Source organism: Photinus pyralis, unplaced genomic scaffold, assembly GCF_008802855.1.
Source record: "Photinus pyralis isolate 1611_PpyrPB1 unplaced genomic scaffold, Ppyr1.3 Ppyr1.4_LG10, whole genome shotgun sequence".
NCBI lineage: Eukaryota > Metazoa > Arthropoda > Insecta > Coleoptera > Lampyridae > Photinus > Photinus pyralis.
Window position 1 is genome coordinate 1,438,374 of NW_022170250.1, and position 19,281 is coordinate 1,457,654.

Here is a 19,281-nt window from a genome sequence, read left to right on the forward strand (position 1 = left end):
CGGTACATATAAAACAAAGGTTATTTCTAATCACACTCCAACCGATCAAATCAAAGTAAAACGTACTGATTCAACAAATACAATTTACCTTACCTTAAACATACGGCGTCTAAATCTACCCTCTAGTCGTCCAACTTCGGAAAAATTGGATCGTTCGGTAATTAGGATCCAATGCTGTGGATATTCGTCCCTTGCTCGCGCTACTAATGTTGTAATTTCGTCTTATATCTCCCATTCATCTGCTACAAAAAAAGATCCCAATATTGACTGAAATTAATAATTTGGGGGACTCAATCGATCAACTTCCGAAATTCCAAATAAATTATTAAGCACATTTTTATCAACACCTGAAACGAATCTTGGACACGAAGAGAAACATGACATAAATATTCTGTGCGAGTCGTACAATGGGTTCGAATAAACACACAATTAATTGACAATGAAACCCATTAAATCGAAATAAAAACAAATTTCCCGTAAGTGCAACGTCCGATCGTCGCTTTTTTAAAAACAGTGGAAGGAAGTAGATCGGGAACAAGAAAACAATTACAAATTAAACGTTTTATTAATTAGTATTATAAACAATAGAATTAAAACTTCATCTTCCTCTTATAGAATGGATTAATCGGACTTTTAATGGCGTTCGGTTTTAGCAGCGGCTTCTCGGGCAACCTATTCGCGTCGTACGGGATGCCGGGCGAGCTTTTCAATTGCGCTACGTGCTCGTGAATCTCCTGCGACTGATTCAGTTTCAGCGCGATTCGCACTTTTTTCTCGTTCTTCGCCGTGAGCGTCTGGCGTTTCGGTTTCGCCGGTCGCGCGACTATCTCGCTCTCGGCGAACTTCGTCGACGATCCCGTTTTTACCGGTAGTGGCGATTCGGACATGGGCGAGTTGAATCTGTGCACCTCCCACAGGCCCGAGTTTCTCACGAACGCGTTCTCGTACGCCCAGAGCGCGTCGTGCTTCGCGCGTTTTCTCGTTTTCAGTAGTTTCCGCTTTTTTATTCTGCCCTCGCTCTTCTTTATAAACCGCTTCAGTTTGTCGGCGAAGATGCCTCCGTTGATCGTGGCGCCCGAGCGTAATTTAACTGGACTAATGACGTCATCGGATGCAATGTCGCCGTTCTGAACCCGTTCGCTGCTGAAAAGTTTCTTCTTCTCCGCGCGAAGTTGACGCTCGAACTGACTTAAACTGTCCAAGGACTTGTTTATACTGAAGAAGTCCTTTTTTTCCGGCAAGGGAACTTCCTTTATACCAAGCGGATAATCTCCTTCCGTCAGTTGTGCAAATCTAAATTATTAATTTAGTAGGTAGGTACTGTCGATCTAGTCGCTAATAGGCTACATAGAATTACTACAGCTAGCTCATAATTGCGGAAATGACATGGCAAACCCAATTCTTTGTCATGGAAATTGGCTCCGAAAAATAATGAAAAAGATTGAAATGATGAATTTGAAATTTCAAACAAAATCTTGAATTTTTGGTTTCTCGAGACTCCCAAAGAAAGTTCTCAATGGCGTTTTCCAAAGCAATTAAGGTCAGATTCTTCTTTTCTTGGAATTGTGGTATCCTGGTGCGGTATCTAGGATTCAAAACCTCACACTCACCTTCATGGACGTCCTCCTCCTCCTCACTGTGAAGGGACGTGGCTTTTTTTCAAAAAAAGTTGAAACGCAAACCTAAGAAAGAGTCGCAACAGAGAAAACTTGCAATTTCAAGAATTTTTGACTAAAAACTCAAAAACTATGAATACCAGAACACCGGATAATTCTGGACACCTAGGAAATGTTATAAAATTCAAACTACAAAGATTAGGCTGTAACTAGCAGCTTTGACACATTACCAATTTTTGATCTTTAAATTCAAACTGCTATTTTAAAAAGACGAAATGTGTGTTATAATTAGCACCCTAGGCATCGTGGAATCCAGGTTTTAAAATAAATAAGCCTGTAACTTTGGAAATAAAAGCAGAATTCTAAAACTTAAAATGCCAACTTAGGCTGCCTACAATCTAACCCGTGAAAGCTTAGAATTTGAAATAATTTTGAAACCTAGGACATTTTATCAGAATCAAAATCGGAGCTGACTGTACCTAGCGGCTTAGGCTGTCTGGAATTTGATTATATTGAAAATTGATTTTTGAAAATTTTTGAAACTTACCTAGGCTCTCATAAATGATTGTAAATTTCAATTTTAAAAATTTTTTGAAATTAAAATTTAAAAAAATTTGAATAAAAGGAAGGGGAACACAGTACCACACCTAGGCTGTCGGGAATTTGAAAATACTAGAAATTTCAATTTTAAATAGTCTAAGCAATTTTTGAAATTAAAAACTCAAAAAATTAAAGTAAATGGAAACGGAAGGCCGTTTTTATTTATTGAAAAATCTGATTTTGAAAATCTCAAAAATGTTGAAATTCAAAATTCAAAAAATTGTAAGCAAAACAAAGCGGAAGACCGTGCCACACCTAGCAGTCAAGACAGTCTGGAATTTGAAAACTTTGGTTTTAACAATCTAACTAAAAATCTAATTAAAAATTCAAAAAATTTTGGCAAAAGGTAGCGGAAAACAGAGCCACGCCTAGCAGCCAAGGCTGTCCAAAATTTGAAAATATTGGATTTTAAACAATCTTGGCAATTTTTGAAATTAAAAATTCAAACAATGTGATTAATAGGAAGTGGGAGGCCGTGTCAGCAGCCTATGCCGTTTGAAACTCAAAAATATAAAATTCGATTTTAAAAAACCTTGGCAATTTTTAAAATTAAAAATTCCAAAAATGCGAGCAAAAGGAAACAAAAGACCGTGGACCACCTAGCAGCTTAAGCTGTCTGGAATAGGAAAATATTGAAAATTTCGGTTTTAAACAATCTAAAACAATTTTTGAAATTAAAAATTCCAAAAATTTAGGCAACAAGTGGTGGAAGACCGTGCCACACCTAACAGCCTAGCCTGTATGACTAAAATATTGGAGATTCCGGTTTTTAAAAAACGTGGCAATTTTTGAAATTACACATTCAAAAAATGTACGCAAAAGGAAGCGGAAGACCGTGCCCCACCTAGCACCCTAGGCTGACTGGAATTTAAAAATATTGGAAATTTCGATTTTAAACATCTTAGCAATTTTTCAATTAAAAATTCAAAAATGTAAGCAAAGGGAAGCGGAAAACCGTGCCATGCCTAGCAGCCTAGGCTGTCTGGAATTCAAAAATATTAAGAATTCAAAAAATGTAAGCAAAAAAAGGTGTAAGACCGTGCCACACCCAGCAGCCTAGGCTATCTGGAATATAAAAATATTAAAAATTTCGGTTTTACTAAGCAATTTTTGAAACTAAAAGTTCAAAAAATATGAGCAAACGGGAGCGGAAGACCGTGCCACGCCTAGCGGCCTAGGTCGTCTGAAACTTAAAAAAATGGATTTTAAAAAATTTAAGCAATTTAAATTAAAAATTCAAAAAATAAGAGAAAAACGAAGCGGAAAACCGTACCACACCTAGCAGCCTAGGCTGTCTGAAATTTTACATAATGGCAATTTCGTTTCTAAAAATTTTTTAAATTAAAATCTCAAAAAATGCGAACAAAAACAAGCAGAAGACCTAGCTACCCAGGCTGCCTGAAATTTTATATATTAAAGACTTTGAGCTAAAAAACTCAATTTTTGAAATTAACATTCAAAAAATAATAGCAAACCGAAGCGGAAGATCGTACCATACCTAGCAGCCTGGGACGTTTGAAATTTTACATAATCGAAGTTTAGCTTTTAAGAATTTGAGAAATTTTGGAAATTAAAACTCAAAAAATGAGAACAAAAGGAAGCGGAAGACTATACCACACCTATTAATCTAGGCTGTCTGGAATATTTTACATATCGAAAATTTCGGTTTTTTTTAAGCCTTTCAGTAATTTCGATATATAGTCACACTTCCTTTTTGTTACTGCATTTTCCCAAATGATGTTATTATGTTTTGTATTTTTTGTAAAAATGGTATTTCCGAACAAATAAAGAAAGAAAAATTTTTGAAATTAAAAATTCAAAAAATGTGAACAAACAATCAAGCCAGACCTAGTAGCCTAGGCTACTGGAATTTTATAAATTAGAAATTGCGATTTTAAAAAAAGCGTAATTGAAAAATGTGAACAAACGGAAGAGGAAGACCCTACCAAACCTGGGAGCCTTGAGCCTAGGCTGAATAGAATTTTATACATCGGAAATTTCGATTTTAAAAAATCTAAACATTTTTGAAAATAAAATTCAAAAATATGAACAAACAGAAGCGGAAGTCCATGCCACTCCTAGTAGCGTAGGGACTTTTATAAATTAGAAATTTCGATTTAAAAAAATTGAAAAAAAATTTGCATTTAAACTCAATTGTGAAGAAAAGAAAGCGAAGACTATACCACCATGCCACTCCTAGTAGCCTAGGCTGTCTAGACTTTTATAAATTAGAAATTTCGATTTTAAAAAATTGAAAAAAAATTATATTTAAACTCAAATGTGACAAAAGAAACCGAAGACTACACCACGCCTAGCTGCCTAGGCTGTCTGGAATTGAATACTTTGGAAATTCCGATTTTGAAAAATCTAAAAAATTTTTGAAATAAAAAATTCAAAAAATGTGAACAAAAGGAAGAGGAAGGCCCATGTTACACCAACCAGCTTAGAAGGAAACCCCGCCCACTTGAAAATAAAGACCAATAAAATAGAGCGACCTGGAATCTTGAATTTTAAATTAAAGAAATGAAAGAGTCGCAACAGAGAAAACTTGAAATATTCAGCAGCCTTAGAAACTAAGAATTTCAATAATTTTTGAGATTAAAAACTCAAAAACTATGAATTCCACAACACCAGATAATTCTGGAACCTAGGAAATGTTATAAGATTCAAGGGCCCTAGGCATCGTGCATTCCAGGCTTTAAAATCAATAAGCCTGTAACTTTAGAAATAAAAGCAGAATTCTAAAACTTAGAATGCCAACTTAGGCTGCCTACAATCTAACCCAGAATTTGAAATAATTTTGCCTAGGATATTTTATCAGAATCAAAATCGGAGCTGACTGTACCTAGTGGCTTAGACTGTCTGGAATTTGATATACTTATTGAAAATTTTTGAAATTTAAAACTCAAACATTATGAACCAAAGAAAGAGAAGGACCATGCCTCCCACCCAGGAGCCTAGGCTCTCTCGAATGATTGTAAATTTCAATTTTAAAAATTTGAGGAATTTTTTTAATTAAAAATTCAAGGAATGTGAGTAAAAGGAAGTGGAACACAGTGCCAAACCTAGCAGCCTAGGCTGTCGGGAATTTGAAAATATCAGAAATTTCAATTTTAAAAATCAAGGCAATTTTTGAAATTAAAAACTCGAAAAATTAAAGTAAAAGTAAAAGGCAATTTTATTTATTAAAAAATCTTATTTTAAAATTCTGAAAAATGTTTGAAATTCAAAAAATGTAAGCAAAAGAAAGTGAAAGACCGTGCCACACCTAGCAGCCAAGGCCACCTTGTACCATCTATCTATTTTACTAGTCAATGCTATATGAAAATCTTGATTCAGCCTAGCCCAGGCGGTCTGGAAGATTCCTGAATGGAAACTACAAATTAAAAAAAAAAGCTTTAAGTATCATTTTTAATACTAAAAACTCAGACATCTTATACCACCTGACAACGTTGAAATTTTATTGTTTATAGTAGACTTTGAAAATATTGGAAAATTCGATTTTAAAAAACCTTGACAATTTTTGAAATTAAAAATTCAAAAAATGTGAGAAAAAGGAAACAAAAGGCCGTCGCACACCTAGCAGCTTAGGCTGTCTGGAATTTGAAAATATTGAAAATTTCAATTTCAAAAAATCTTAACAATTTTTGAAATTAAAAATTCAAAAAATGTGAACAAACCATCAAGCAAGACCTAGTAGCCTAGGCTACCTGGAATTTTATAAATTAGAAATTGTGATTTAAAAAAAAAAGTCTAATTGAAAAATGTGAACAAACGGAAGAGGAATACCCTACCACACCTAGCAGCCTAGGCTGTATAGAATTTTATACATCGGAAATTTCGATTTTAAAAAATTAAACATTTTAGAATAATTCAAAAATGTGAACAAACGGAAGCGGAAGACCATGCCACTCCTAGTAGCCTAGGCTGTCTAAACTTTTATAAATTAGAAATTGCGATTTAAAAAAATTGAAAAAAAATTGTATTTAACCTGAAATGTGAACAAAAGAAAGCCAAGACTATACCACGCCTAGCTGCCTAGGCTGTCTGGAATTTAATACTTTGGAAATTCCGATTTTGAAAAATCTAAAAAAATTTTGAAATAAAAAATGTGAACAAAAGGAAGAGGAAGGCCCATGTTACACCAACCAGCTTAGAAGGAAACCCCGACCACTTGAAAATAAAGACCTATAAAATAGAGCGACCTGGAATCTTGAATTTTAAATTAAAGAAAAAGAAGTTCTAATACATACCTTAAATTAAAAATTTGAATTGTCTCAGATTGTCAGACAGCATTGACTAATATAATAGATATATATCTATTTTACTAGTCAATGCTATATGGATATGTTGATTCAGCCTAGCCTAGGAAGATTTCTGAATGGAAACTTCAAATTAAAAAAATTTTTAATACCAAAAAAACTCGGACATCTTGTACCACCTGACAAAGAAATTTTACTGTTCATAGTAGACCTTCTGACACTTACCAACCTAGGCTAAATCAGCCAATTATCTTTTGACACAAATTTTTGAGTTTGCATTTGGTTTTCTTCTATTTTTATTGTTAATTTTTGAAAAAAAAAACTGCCTAGGCTGTATGAAAGCTGGACCCCATTCAACTTACTTTGGAATATACAGAAAAGTGGAAGTGTGCTATGGTAAGCCACCTAGGCACTGAAAAATCTCAAACTGTAATCCAAAAAAATCTAGAATTTCAAACAACTCATGAGCTATCTGTAGCACCTACTCTCGATACCTACTTCTGACACAATTCCGCAATGGCTTTTCTTCCATTCTTTGTCGACTGCTTTGTCAATTTATGCTGATTTAACAGCTCGCAGATCTCCGAGGGGTCGAATTTTAACTGAGGCAACACAACATCGACATGGCCCGCTCTCGGATCCAGAACCTCGGGCTCCTCGTCGTCATCGTCCTCCTCCTCCTCGTCATCCAAGTCAATTTCCATTCGTTCCATCGCATCCAGACTGCCACCAGGAAAACCTTGCTACACAAACTCATTACACAAACACAACATCGCATTAGCATACTCGTTTCCATTCGCTAAATCTCGCCTCGTACTCAAAACCGGCGTCCGACTGTTGCATTAAATGGTCGAAAATGCACTTGGTGAGATGCCTAATGTGCCCCACATTGTGGAGGGATGCGAGATGCTTCGCGAACGGCTTTAAAAATTCGAGTAGGTTTTCTTGCGTAATTTTTCCATTGGACACCTGAAAACCACCGGCCGTAACACACACACTGTCTCTGGTGGTCACAAACCTTCGCTAGCTCCTCCAAGAAAATCTCGGTAAAATGCATGGTCAAACCGGTAAAGCTCGAGCCGCTAGTCTTCAGAAGAGTGTCCTCGAGCACCCGATTAAACGACTCGATTTCGTTCATGTTCCATTCGGTGCTTTTCAAAAACTGAAAGCAGTGCCGTAACATTCGTCGTACAAGCTGAAATGTGCACGTTAAGACTAAGACGAACGAGAGGGGAATACCATTAGGAATTTGTCTAACCGCCACTGATCAATGCCGAACCACTCGATCGCCATCGTCGTTAATCCGCATTTAAAGAACAGCAATGCGGAATCCGCGTCGACGTGATGAATCAAGTTGGCTATGCTCTCGGCGCACTCCTCCTGCACTAACGGCTTGTCAGACATCCACATCGTCGTGAAGAGGCCCTTCCATATGCGTAGAAGGTCCTCTTGCTCGAACGCTGCAAAATGTGCAAAGTTAGAATCGCCCGGGACGTTGTTCTAGGTAGAGATACATACGCAATTGCATGCTTCGTTGGGGCAGCCACTCTCTTAGGTTTTTCAGTGCGCGATCGCGAATTTTCTGCTCGTTTCCGGCTAATGCCCGTACGAATTTCAGGTCCTGGGAACATAGTAATTTTCGTTTTTCCACATTTTCCGCGGTTTTCTTTGGATTTGCCATGCTCTCGCACGTGTGTCTTTAATTTAAAAACTTTTTTTGTTGTCAAATTAATAACAGAAAATAACAGGGTTGCCAAATGTAATTTTTTTTAGTGCGAAATCGGATAGGTGACAAGGTCCAAGAGATGGCGACACGTGAAAACCTCTTAAGCATATTAAAGGCTCTTGAAAATCACTTTTCAAAGCCTTAAGGGCTTGAAAAGGGATTTTCATTATACATTATCAAAGTTTGACAGCTCTTAAGTGTAATTGAAGACCCGTGCAGTTCGTAATTGATTTTAATATTTGTACATTAAATACCCTTAACGACTCTTAAAAGCTTTTAGAAATTGGTAAAGACCCCCAAAAGATGTCAACTGCATTCAAGTCCAAGGAAGATTCCAAAAAATCGTCTTAATAACCTTTGAGGGATGTCAAAAATCATAGAAACCCAAACAACCGTCCTACGAATAATTTTAAAAGTCGATCCTAATGACAGCTAAAGAGGCGTGGAGACCACTAAAGTCTCATTTTGTATTGACCTATTGGCCTTCAACAGGATCACTTTGTGACTTATGACTCTGTTGGCGAACATCGAGAACTCGATGGTTCAGGGTGTCGGAAACCCCTCACGTTCAACAAAAATCGTCCTCGGAAACGCCGCTGCGCTATTTATCATTAGCTACAGGATGTGAGCTGTAGAATCCATAATTTCAAACAGTTCCAAGATTGGGCTACTAGTTCAAAAGTTACAGCCCTTTGAATTTTCTTTCGAAATTTTTTTTTAGTCTATAACTTTTGATTGAGAAGTCTGATCGAAAAAGTACGAATTGTTTGGATTCTACGCACCAAAATTAATAAGAAAAAGTGTTTTCCCGAGAAATTTTGGTGTAGTCGATTTTTGGTAAAAAAGGAAGGTTATACACTGCCTTTTTTTGAGCCCGAAAAAAAATTGTCTCAGATCGACCCGGAAAAAAAATTTTCTTATAGAATGTGGCCTGTAGAATCCATAATTTCAAACAATTCCAAGATTGGGCTACTAGTTCAAAAGTTACAGCCCTTTTGAATTTTTTTTCGAAATTGGTTTCTAGTCTATAACTTTTGATTGAGAAGTCTGATCGAAAAAGTACGAATTGTTTTGGATTCTACGCATCAAAATTAATAGGAAAAAGTGTTTTCCTGAGAAATTTTGGTGTAGTGGATTTTTGGTAAAAAGGAAGGTTATACACTGCCTTTTTTTGAGCCCCCAAAAAAAATTGTCTCAGATCGACCCGGAAAAACAATTTTCTTATAGAATGTGGCCTGTAGAATCCATAATTTCAAACAGTTCCAAGATTGGGCTACTAGTTCAAATAGAATTGGCCTGTAGAATCCATAATTTCAAACAGTTCCAAGATTGGGCTACTAGTTCAAAAGTTACAGCCCTTTGAATTTTTTTTCGAAATGGTTTCTAGTCTATAACTTTTGATTGATAAGTCGGATCGAAAAAGTACGAATTGATTTGGATTCTACGCACCCAAATTAATAAGAAAAAGTGTTTTCCCGAGAAATTTTGGTGTAGTCGATTTTTGGTAAAAAAGGAAAGTTATACACTGCCTTTTTGAGCCCCGAAAAAAAAATTGTCTCAGATCGACCCGGAAAAAAATTTTTCTTAAAGAATGTGGCCTGTAGAATCCATAATTTCAAACAGTTCCAAGATTGGGCTACTAGTTCAAAAGTTACAGCCCTTTGAATTTTCTTTCGAAATTGGTTTCTAGTNTTCGAAATTGGTTTCTAGTCTATAACTTTTGATTGAGAAGTCTGATCGAAAAAGTACGAATTGTTTTGGATTCTACGCATCAAAATTAATAGGAAAAAGTGTTTTCCTGAGAAATTTTGGTGTAGTGGATTTTTGGTAAAAAGGAAGGTTATACACTGCCTTTTTTTGAGCCCCCAAAAAAAATTGTCTCAGATCGACCCGGAAAAAATTTTCTTATTGAATGTGACCTGTAGAATCCATAATTTCAAACAGTTCCAAGATTGGGCTACTAGTTCAAAAGTACAGCCCTTTGAATTTTCTTTCGAAATTGGTTTCTAGTCTATAACTTTTGATTGAGAAGTCTGATCGAAAAAGTACGAATTGTTTTGGATTCTACGCACCAAAATTAATAAGAAAAAGTGTTTTCCCGAGAAATTTTGGTGCAGTCGATTTTTGGTAAAAAAGGAAGGTTATACACTGCTTTTTTTTTGAGCCCCGAAAAAATAATTATCTCAGATCGATACGGAAAAAAATGTTCTTATAGAATGTGACTAGGGAATGCAATCCCGCAGCAAAATCTCAATCCCGGTATTTGCGGGATTGCTAGATGTTAATCCCGCGGGATCCCGGTATTTGCGGGATCCCGCAAAACTTTAAATAAATTGGCAACTAAGCAATTCTGTGCGGTTAACTTCTGCATTAAAATAAGTCGCTAATTATCACAATATTTAACAAAAAAGTACCTTCGGCCTAACTTAGAACTCAAAAAACCTCACCTGTAAAGCACAAAAAGGTGAACTTCTAAAGTGCCTCAAAAATCATAGTAAATTTTTAACGAAAAAAGTTTAACAATTATATAAAAAATAACTTCTCCGTTATGCGTTTCATTAACAAAGTAAACAGAGTCGTCCACTTGGTCGACAAATTCCTCAGTCCCGCAAATCCCGCGGGATCCCGCTCCATTTATGTGCGGGATTAATCCCGCAAAAATGCTGCGGGATCCCGGTATTTCGGGATCCCGCGATCCCGGTATTGCATTCCTAGCTACATCCCATCGAAATTGAAATGACGGACTGTTTCTTTATTTAACATGAGCTGTCTATGATGGCCTAAAACGAATTACTCCTTCGTCATCCGCAATGACCAAACTCGCTCTACCGCAGCGCAAAAAACGAACGAATTTCTGTTTACTTGCAAAGAGCTCTCTTCGACGGCTCGAAACGAATTCACTTTTTCGCGTACTTACACTGAGCTCTACGACGGCTCAAGGCGCATTCAAATTTCCGCCCTCTAAGATATCAGCCCATGCGTTGGGGATATGCGCGAAAAATACCATCACAAGTGTGAATGTTAATTCTGCGCATACGGCTATTTTCTCTTTACCATATACGCCAAGTTTCTTTGCGAAAATAGTTCTGTGCGTCGCGTACTGAATTCTTATCATGGATGAGCGCTTTGTTAACCATATTATTACAAGCACAAATTATTAAAACCCCAAGAAATACCAACCCCAAAAAAGAAAATTAGTATTGCGCATGAGTCTCTTTACCTTTTCCATTGGTGCAACCTGTCATTACCAAAAACACTTTCTTAAACCATCCTAAATAACGCATAACAGAGCGGTCCAGGGTTTGTTTCGCCCGGGGAAATTCCACATTAACTAGGACAAGAACCCATTTTACTTTAACCAGGACAGGGAACCGTTTCACTTTAGCCAAGACAAGAACCATACGAAGCTAGCACAAGAACCCACTTTACTTCAATTAAAAACAACTCAATTGCAAGCTTAACTTGTTTTCGAATGCGATTGGAGAAACACGTTCCTGTCAGCTAGGGCAAGAACCCATATTACTTTAGCAAAGACAAGAACCAGGCGAAGTTAGGGCAAGAACCCATTTTACGTTAACTAAGACAGAATGGAAAGTTTAGGCAAGTCAAAGTAGATTGCTTTGACTATTAATAAAACCCGTAGTCCACTAGTATACCAAACTTAAAAGCGGGGTACTGTAACGGACTACTGTATTTTATTGTAATTCTCTGTCGATACTTATACATTTTTGTTAATTGCAACATTTGCAATGAAAGGTAGAAATAAAACTACTCGAAACTCAGCTCGTCGCTTTTTTCTTCGGTGGTCTTAGCTCCTTGATCCACCTAGAAATGATGTCACGCACATCCTTTTGCACCTTCACAACTTCCTCGGGTATATCATCGCCTTCGCTCAGGTCGACGCAGTGATTTCCTTTAACGACGAACACGGGAGCTTCGGAGGTGAAATTGTGCAGGTCGGACAAATGTTTCCACGGATCGTCCGTGCCGTGGACGCTTACAACCTTAGTCACGGGCGGCTTCTTACCGCCGTACCGGCGTGTCACCCTCTCGACTCCGGTTCGCAGTATCTCCTCCGTTACACTACGTCACTCAATTGTCATCAAACTCCTCGCAAGGCTTTACTTACATTCCGCCGAAGTCGTTGACGCACTCGTCGACCGATTCCTGAACGCTCAAGTCGAAACCGAACGGATTTTTGGCATTATCCCGACTCAGAGTTTGGAAGGTTCCCATTTCGGTGCAGGTCTGATAGCTCCAGGCCAAATCTGTAAATAAACGTCAAACGTACTCCCGAAAAAAAACCACGTACTGTTTCGCTGGCCTTCTCCGCCGTCATCTTCGGATTCTCCGTCGCCGCCGCAGCTCTCCTGGTCTTTCGACTTCAAAACCACCAAGCTCGCCAGCCTGTTAAACGCGTGCGAGTCGTCCTCGTCCATCGCCAGAATGAGACAGCTGACGTCCTCGTAGTTTTGCGGGTCGTTCAGGACGTTCAGAACCGACGCCATCGTCCTCAGAATGTCGCCCGAGCTCATCTCGCGCGGATCGCCGCAATCCCAATCCCTTCAACGATTACAAGTGAACCGCTCGAGCGAGCCCGATACTTACTCCAAGGCCTTTCGCACCTTCTTCCTTCCCTTTTTCGTCTTGAGCATGGCGACCGTTTTGTTAAACCCGTCCCGAATTGTCTGGATGCAGCCTTCGTTAACGTTCGCGTAGACATCGTGCGCGATTTCGTAAAATTCTAAAATACCCGATTACAGGGGGGGGGGCGAAAGTGGCGGGGTGGACTAACCTGGGTAGTCCAGACCGACGCCGAGTGGTGCGCTGGACGCGTACGCTATGTCTACGATGTGGGGGAAGCGTAGGCGCATCCAAGTTGCCAGCATTCCTGGGTAGGAGCATCCGTGGATTACCACCAAACTGTTCTCGAGGCCCTTGGTGCTCTGCTTGAATTTGTCGATGAAAAACGCCAAGTCCTCCAAAGCCTGCTCCATTTGCAGATACTTAAACTCTTCAAGGGTAGCGTTTCTAAAACGGAACACCCTGTGTTTCTAATTTTCTTTAAAAAAGGCTTTCGCGAGGACATTTTTCGGAACAGATTGCCTTTACGGCAATCACTTTAAAATTGTTCCAAGTGGCCAAATGCGTTCATTAAACAACAGTGAACGTCGCTACGTAGCTCGATTTTTCAAAAAGCGTTTTTTGTTTCTCAAAATTGAGTATCATTTCCTTGTTACGTAAATGTCGTATCTCAAATTGAATTACTGAGAGTAAATAACAAAAGTTATCGCTGTATTTCATGTAATAATTAATGAAAACCATTAAGATTATTAAATATCTCAACTTGTAAACAACAAACAATTTTGTATCTCTGAAAAGTTGATTGCATAAGCGTACTCATCGCGCAAACAATGATTGAAATTAATTATAGAATCCTAACGAGACAAATACCGAACATTCGAGAACGTCTTTCCTATAAATTAGATCTTGTTTAGTGACGAGCGGGGGGGGGGGGGGATGGAATACCCCAAGCCACTTTATAGGGTAATGGAAAGAATATTGAATCTTTCCTTTTGGCGCTGCACATTTGCGTACAATATAAAGATTATCGTTAATTTGGGGAGGGGGGTATTCTATACCCCCCCAGACCCCCCGGATTATACGTTCTTCTTCAAAAATGGTTTATTATTTTTTGCGCTTCCATCACAAATTTGGAAAAAAAAAAGTATTTTATGGTTGAAACGTGTTCGATGTGAAAGTAATTACCAGGGGGGTCCCCTGGGGGTATGGAATACTATCTATGGAATATTATCGTTTACTGGGGGGTATTCCATACCCCCCAGACCCCCCGGTTATATGTTCTTCATCAAAATGTTTATTATTTTTGCCGCTTACACCACAATTTGGAAAAGAGTATTTAGGACTGAACGTATTCGAGTGTGAAAGTATTACCGGGGAGTTTGGGGGGTATGGAATACTATCTATGGATTATTATCGTTTACTGGGCGGTATTCCATACCCCCCCAGACCCCCCGGTTATATGTTCTTCAAAATGTTTATTATTTTTGCCGCTTACACCACAATTTGGAAAAGAGTATTTAGGACTGAACGTATTCGAGTGTGAAAGTATTACCGGGGAGTTTGGGGGGTATGGAATACTATCTATGGATTATTATCGTTTACTGGGCGGTATTCCATACCCCCCCAGACCCCCCGGTTATATGTTCTTCAAAATGTTTATTATTTTTGCCGCTTACACCACAATTTGGAAAAGAGTATTTAGGACTGAACGTATTCGAGTGTGAAAGTATTACCGGGGAGTTTGGGGGGTATGGAATACTATCTATGGATTATTATCGTTTACTGGGCGGTATTCCATACCCCCCCAGACCCCCCGGTTATATGTTCTTCAAAATGTTTATTATTTTTGCCGCTTACACCACAATTTGGAAAAGAGTATTTAGGACTGAACGTATTCGAGTGTGAAAGTATTACCGGGGAGTTTGGGGGGTATGGAATACTATCTATGGATTATTATCGTTTACTGGGGGGTATTCCAAACCGTTTTTTTTTTTCAAAATGGAAAACATGACCGTTCTTTCAAAAAAGGAATCGACAAAAAAACATTTTCTAGCAGATTTTGACCTAGAGGTGGAACAAAGAGCGTTCACATAGATTAGTCTAAAACAGGAAGGGGGTACTGTAACTGACTTTTTTTATTTTGATTTACTTGAGCAATGTTTTTATCTGTTTGTTAATGATTAATGATCAACGACAAGGGCAAGGTCAAATCTTTAAATTTAAAAACATGATAGACTTACTCCCCGAACGGCAAGCTCTTCCCATAGTACCGATGTTCCGTCTCCACCAGCATTCCGTGATGCTTCTTCGCCAACTTGTACATCTGCCCGCTCAGCAGCGCGCTTCCGTCGATCGTCCACTCGCCGCCGATTTCGATAAAGAGCGGGTTGCCCCTGCGGAAAAAACTCCGCCTCACCTTGTACCTCTAAATAAACATTTCGGAAATAATCCGAGTACCTCTCCATGGCAACACTCACCATTTCCCATGTTCTGTTATCGAAAAGATTTGAATGGTCCAATGGGACCGTCATCCACTTGTCTGGGTAGGCTGCGCTTGCCTCGTGGCCCTAAGGTGATGCAGGACGTGAAAAAAAGAACCGATGAAAATCTCACTTACCAGCTCTAAAAGGAAAAAAAAGTAGATCAGCTTCATTGTGCAAGGTACGTGAAGCGAATGTCATCGATATTTGGTGAACCTCTTATCGTGCTTATTTGCCCGAGCAAAGTTCATCGGTTACATAAAGTAGGTAGTGGTCAAAAGGTTGGTAACTGTTGAAGATGAAGGAGGTTTTTTACGTTTTATGCGCTGTAAGTAAAAATGGGGTGCTGAAAACTTCTCCTGAGGGCTTTAATTTAGATTGCCATTGCTGCGTGTGCCGAAGATGACGCCCAGACGAACTCCACTGCCATCGCTGATCAGTCGATCGATTTCATGAAGTACCTAATGAAACGGTACAAGGTTAAGGAACACTGGATGACCGTGCCGCTTGACCACTTCAATTTGTTCGACAATCGCACTTGGCAGATGGTGAGGGTTGCTCGTTGGTGGTGGAATTTCTCACCGGCTGTCTTTTAGAGGTACCTCGTCAGTGAGCGGCTCTTTAAACCGGGGGGTCCGATCATTATCGAGGTCGGAGGCGAATGGACGATAGACGGAACCAGTCTAATTATGGGCAGCTTAGCCGAACTGGCCAGGGATCACCATGGCATGCTCGTCGAGACCGAGCATCGGTACTATGGGGAAAGTCTGCCGTTCGGGAAGAACTTTACGGTTGAACAGTACAAATATTTGCAAATGGAGCAGGCCTTGGAGGATATCGCCTACTTTATCGAGAAGTTCAAGGCTGCCAACCCCGCTCTGAATAACAGCAAGGTTATCATTCACGGCTGCTCCTACCCGGGGATGTTGGTGACTTGGATGAGAATCAGGTTTCCGCATATTGTCGACATCTCGTACGCGTCTAGCGCTCCACTTGGCGTAGGCTTGGACTACCCAGGTACCATTTTTGGGCTGTTCCAAAGGTTTCTCAAAGGCCATTTTTAGAATTCTTCGAGGTTGTCAATGACGTCTATGCAAATGTCAGCGGAGAATGCATCGAAACAGTCAGGGTGGGCTTTAACGAAACCACGCACCTGCTCAAAACCCATGACGGAAGGACCAAAGTGCGCGAAGCCTTCAAGTAAGTGCCAATCCAGAGGCGTGCCTTACCTTGAAACTTTTAGGGGCTGGACTTGCGGAGACATTGACGAAATGAATTCGATGGAAATTCTCGGAAAGATAATCATGGTCCTGAACGTCATGCACGACCCCTCCCAGTACGAGGAAGTCGCCTGTCTGTCGATGTCGCTCGACGACGACGAGCTGAAGGCGTTCCAGCGCCTGGCCAACTTTATCACGCTGAAATCCAAGCACATCGCCAGCTGCAAGAGCGAGGCAAGCGCCGAGCCGGACATTAACAGCAAATCCTGGGCCTACCAGACGTGCACCGAAATGGGGACGTTCCAAACGCTGAACCGGAAGAACTCGCACCACCCCTTCGAGATGGACATGAGCGTCGAGGAGTCGGTGCAGGAGTGCGTCGGCGAATTCGGCGGAGTGTAAGTTAAGGTGACGGAACGCCGGAGGGGCAATCGGTTTTTTTTAGTGTTACAGAGCACGTCTTGCGAACGGGAATTGAGCGCGTGATTCGAAGATACGGTGGCAAAAAGCCGAAAGTGACGAAGGTAGTTTCGATTCAGGGAACGCACGATCCGTGGAAGCATCTGGCCCACCTGGAGGATTACGGACCGGAAGCTCCCGTCTGGGTTATTGATGGTATGGGAACTCCCTCGAAAGCTTTTGGTTCAATTGTTTTTAGGATCGCACTGCGCCGACGTCACGCCTCGCGACGACGATTCGGAACAGGTTGTCGAGGTTCGTGCCAGGGTGAAGAATTTAATTACCAAATGGCTGAAGGAAATATCTCCGGAAGAAGAAGAAGAAAAAGAAGAAGTGTAGATAGATTAAATCGATGTTTTATTGTACTTGATCTGTCCAATTGTGACTTGACTAATAATTCGTACTTTTTCGATCAGACTTCTTAATCAACAGTTATAGACTAGAAACCAATTTCGAAAAAAAATTCAAAGGGCTGTAACTTTTGAACTAGTAGCCCAATCTTGGAACTGTTTGAAAATATGGATTCTACAGGCCACATTCCATAAGAAAATTTTTTTCCGGGTCGATCTGAGACAATTTTTTTTTCGGGGCTCAAAAAAAGGCAGTGTATAACCTTCCTTTTTTACCAAAAATCGACTACACCAAAATTTCTCGGGAAAACGCTTTTAATTATTAATTTGGGTACGTAGAATCCAAATCAATTCGTACTTTTTCGATCAGACTTCTCAATCAAAAGTTATAGACTAGAAACCAATTTCGAAAAAAAATTCAAAGGGCTGTAACTTTTGAACTAGTAGCCCAATCTTGGAACTGTTTGAAATTATGGATTCTACAGGCCACATTCTATAAGAAAATTTTTTTTCTGGGTCGATCTGAGACAATTTTTTTTTCGGGGCTCAAAAAAAGGCAGTGTATAACCTTCCTTTTTTACCAAAAATCGACTGCACCAAAATTTCTCGGGAAAACACTTTTTCTTATTAATTTTGGTGCGTAGAATCCAAAACAATTCGTACTTTTTCGATCAGACTTCTCAATCAAAAGTTATAGACTAGAAACCAATTTCGAAAAAAAATTCAAAGGGCTGTAACTTTTGAACTAGTAGCCCAATCTTGGAACTGTTTGAAATTATGGATTCTACAGGCCACATTCTATAAGAAAATTTTTTTTCCGGGTCGATCTGAGACAATTTTTTTTCGGGGCTCAAAAAAAGGCAGTGTATAACCTTCCTTTTTTACCAAAAATCGACTACACCAAAATTTCTCGGGAAAACACTTTTTCTTATTAATTTTGGTGCGTAGAATCCAAAACAATTCGTACTTTTTCGATCAGACTTCTCAATCAAAAGTTATAGACTAGAAACCAATTTCGAAAAAAATTTCAAAGGGCTGTAACTTTTGAACTAGTAGCCCAATCTTGGAACTGTTTGAAATTATGGATTCTACAGGCCACATTCTATAAGAAAATTTTTTTCCGGGTCGATCTGAGACAATTTTTTTTTCGGGGCTCAAAAAAAGGCAGTGTATAACCTTCCTTTTTTACCAAAAATCGACTACACCAAAATTTCTCGGGAAAACACTTTTTCTTATTAATTTTGGTGCGTAGAATCCAAAACAATTCGTACTTTTTCGATCAGACTTCTCAATCAAAAGTTATAGACTAGAAACCAATTTCGAAAAAAAATTCAAAGGGCTGTAACTTTTGAACTAGTAGCCCAATCTTGGAACTGTTTGAAATTATGGATTCTACAGGCCACATTCTATAAGAAAATTTTTTTTCCGGGTCGATCTGAGACAATTTTTTTTTCGGGGCTCAAAAAAAGGCAGTGTATAACCTTCCTTTTTTACCAAAAATCGACTGCACCAAAATTTCTCGGGAAAACACTTTTTCTTATTAATTTTGGTGCGTAGAATCCAAAACAATTCGTACTTTTTCGATCAGACTTCTCAATCAAAAGTTATAGACTAGAAACCAATTTCGAAAAAAATTCAAAGGGCTGTAACTTTTGAACTAGTAGCCCAATCTTGGAACTGTTTGAAATTATGGATTCTACAGGCCACATTCTATAAGAAAATTTTTTTTCCGGGTCGATCTGAGACAATTTTTTTTTCGGGGCTCAAAAAAAGGCAGTGTATAACCTTCCTTTTTTACCAAAAATCGACTACACCAAAATTTCTCGGGAAAACACTTTTAATTATTAATTTGGGTACGTAGAATCCAAATCAATTCGTACTTTTTCGATCAGACTTCTCAATCAAAAGTTATAGACTAGAAACCAATTTCGAAAAAAAATTCAAAGGGCTGTAACTTTTGAACTAGTAGCCCAATCTTGGAACT

The 19,281-nt window shown here is 39.0% G+C and overlaps 3 protein-coding genes across 3 annotated transcripts; 1 reads left to right on the forward strand and 2 right to left on the reverse strand.

The window, feature by feature from the left end:
- Positions 1–546: 546 nt before the first annotated feature.
- Positions 547–8,216, reverse strand: LOC116161949 (ribosomal RNA processing protein 1 homolog). The gene is made up of 6 exons (XM_031475447.1): positions 7,997–8,216; positions 7,718–7,938; positions 7,497–7,673; positions 7,265–7,447; positions 6,977–7,221; positions 547–1,293 (listed from the first exon to the last, which is right to left on the reverse strand). The coding sequence occupies exons 1-6, from the start codon at positions 8,157–8,159 to the stop codon at positions 591–593; spliced, it is 1,692 nt and encodes a 563-aa protein (XP_031331307.1). The 5' UTR covers positions 8,160–8,216; the 3' UTR covers positions 547–590.
- Positions 8,217–11,877: 3,661 nt separating this feature from the next.
- LOC116161958 (putative serine protease K12H4.7) lies at positions 11,878–15,542 on the reverse strand. The gene is made up of 8 exons (XM_031475460.1): positions 15,406–15,542; positions 15,266–15,355; positions 15,029–15,213; positions 13,000–13,235; positions 12,813–12,948; positions 12,517–12,767; positions 12,334–12,472; positions 11,878–12,287 (listed from the first exon to the last, which is right to left on the reverse strand). The coding sequence occupies exons 1-8, from the start codon at positions 15,439–15,441 to the stop codon at positions 11,984–11,986; spliced, it is 1,377 nt and encodes a 458-aa protein (XP_031331320.1). The 5' UTR covers positions 15,442–15,542; the 3' UTR covers positions 11,878–11,983.
- Positions 15,503–17,359, forward strand: LOC116161956 (thymus-specific serine protease-like). Its single transcript, XM_031475459.1, has 7 exons — positions 15,503–15,596; positions 15,646–15,816; positions 15,865–16,285; positions 16,333–16,468; positions 16,512–16,886; positions 16,934–17,103; positions 17,147–17,359. Exons 1-7 carry the CDS (start codon positions 15,567–15,569, stop codon positions 17,284–17,286), a joined length of 1,443 nt encoding a protein of 480 aa, XP_031331319.1. The 5' UTR covers positions 15,503–15,566; the 3' UTR covers positions 17,287–17,359.
- Positions 17,360–19,281: the final 1,922 nt, after the last annotated feature.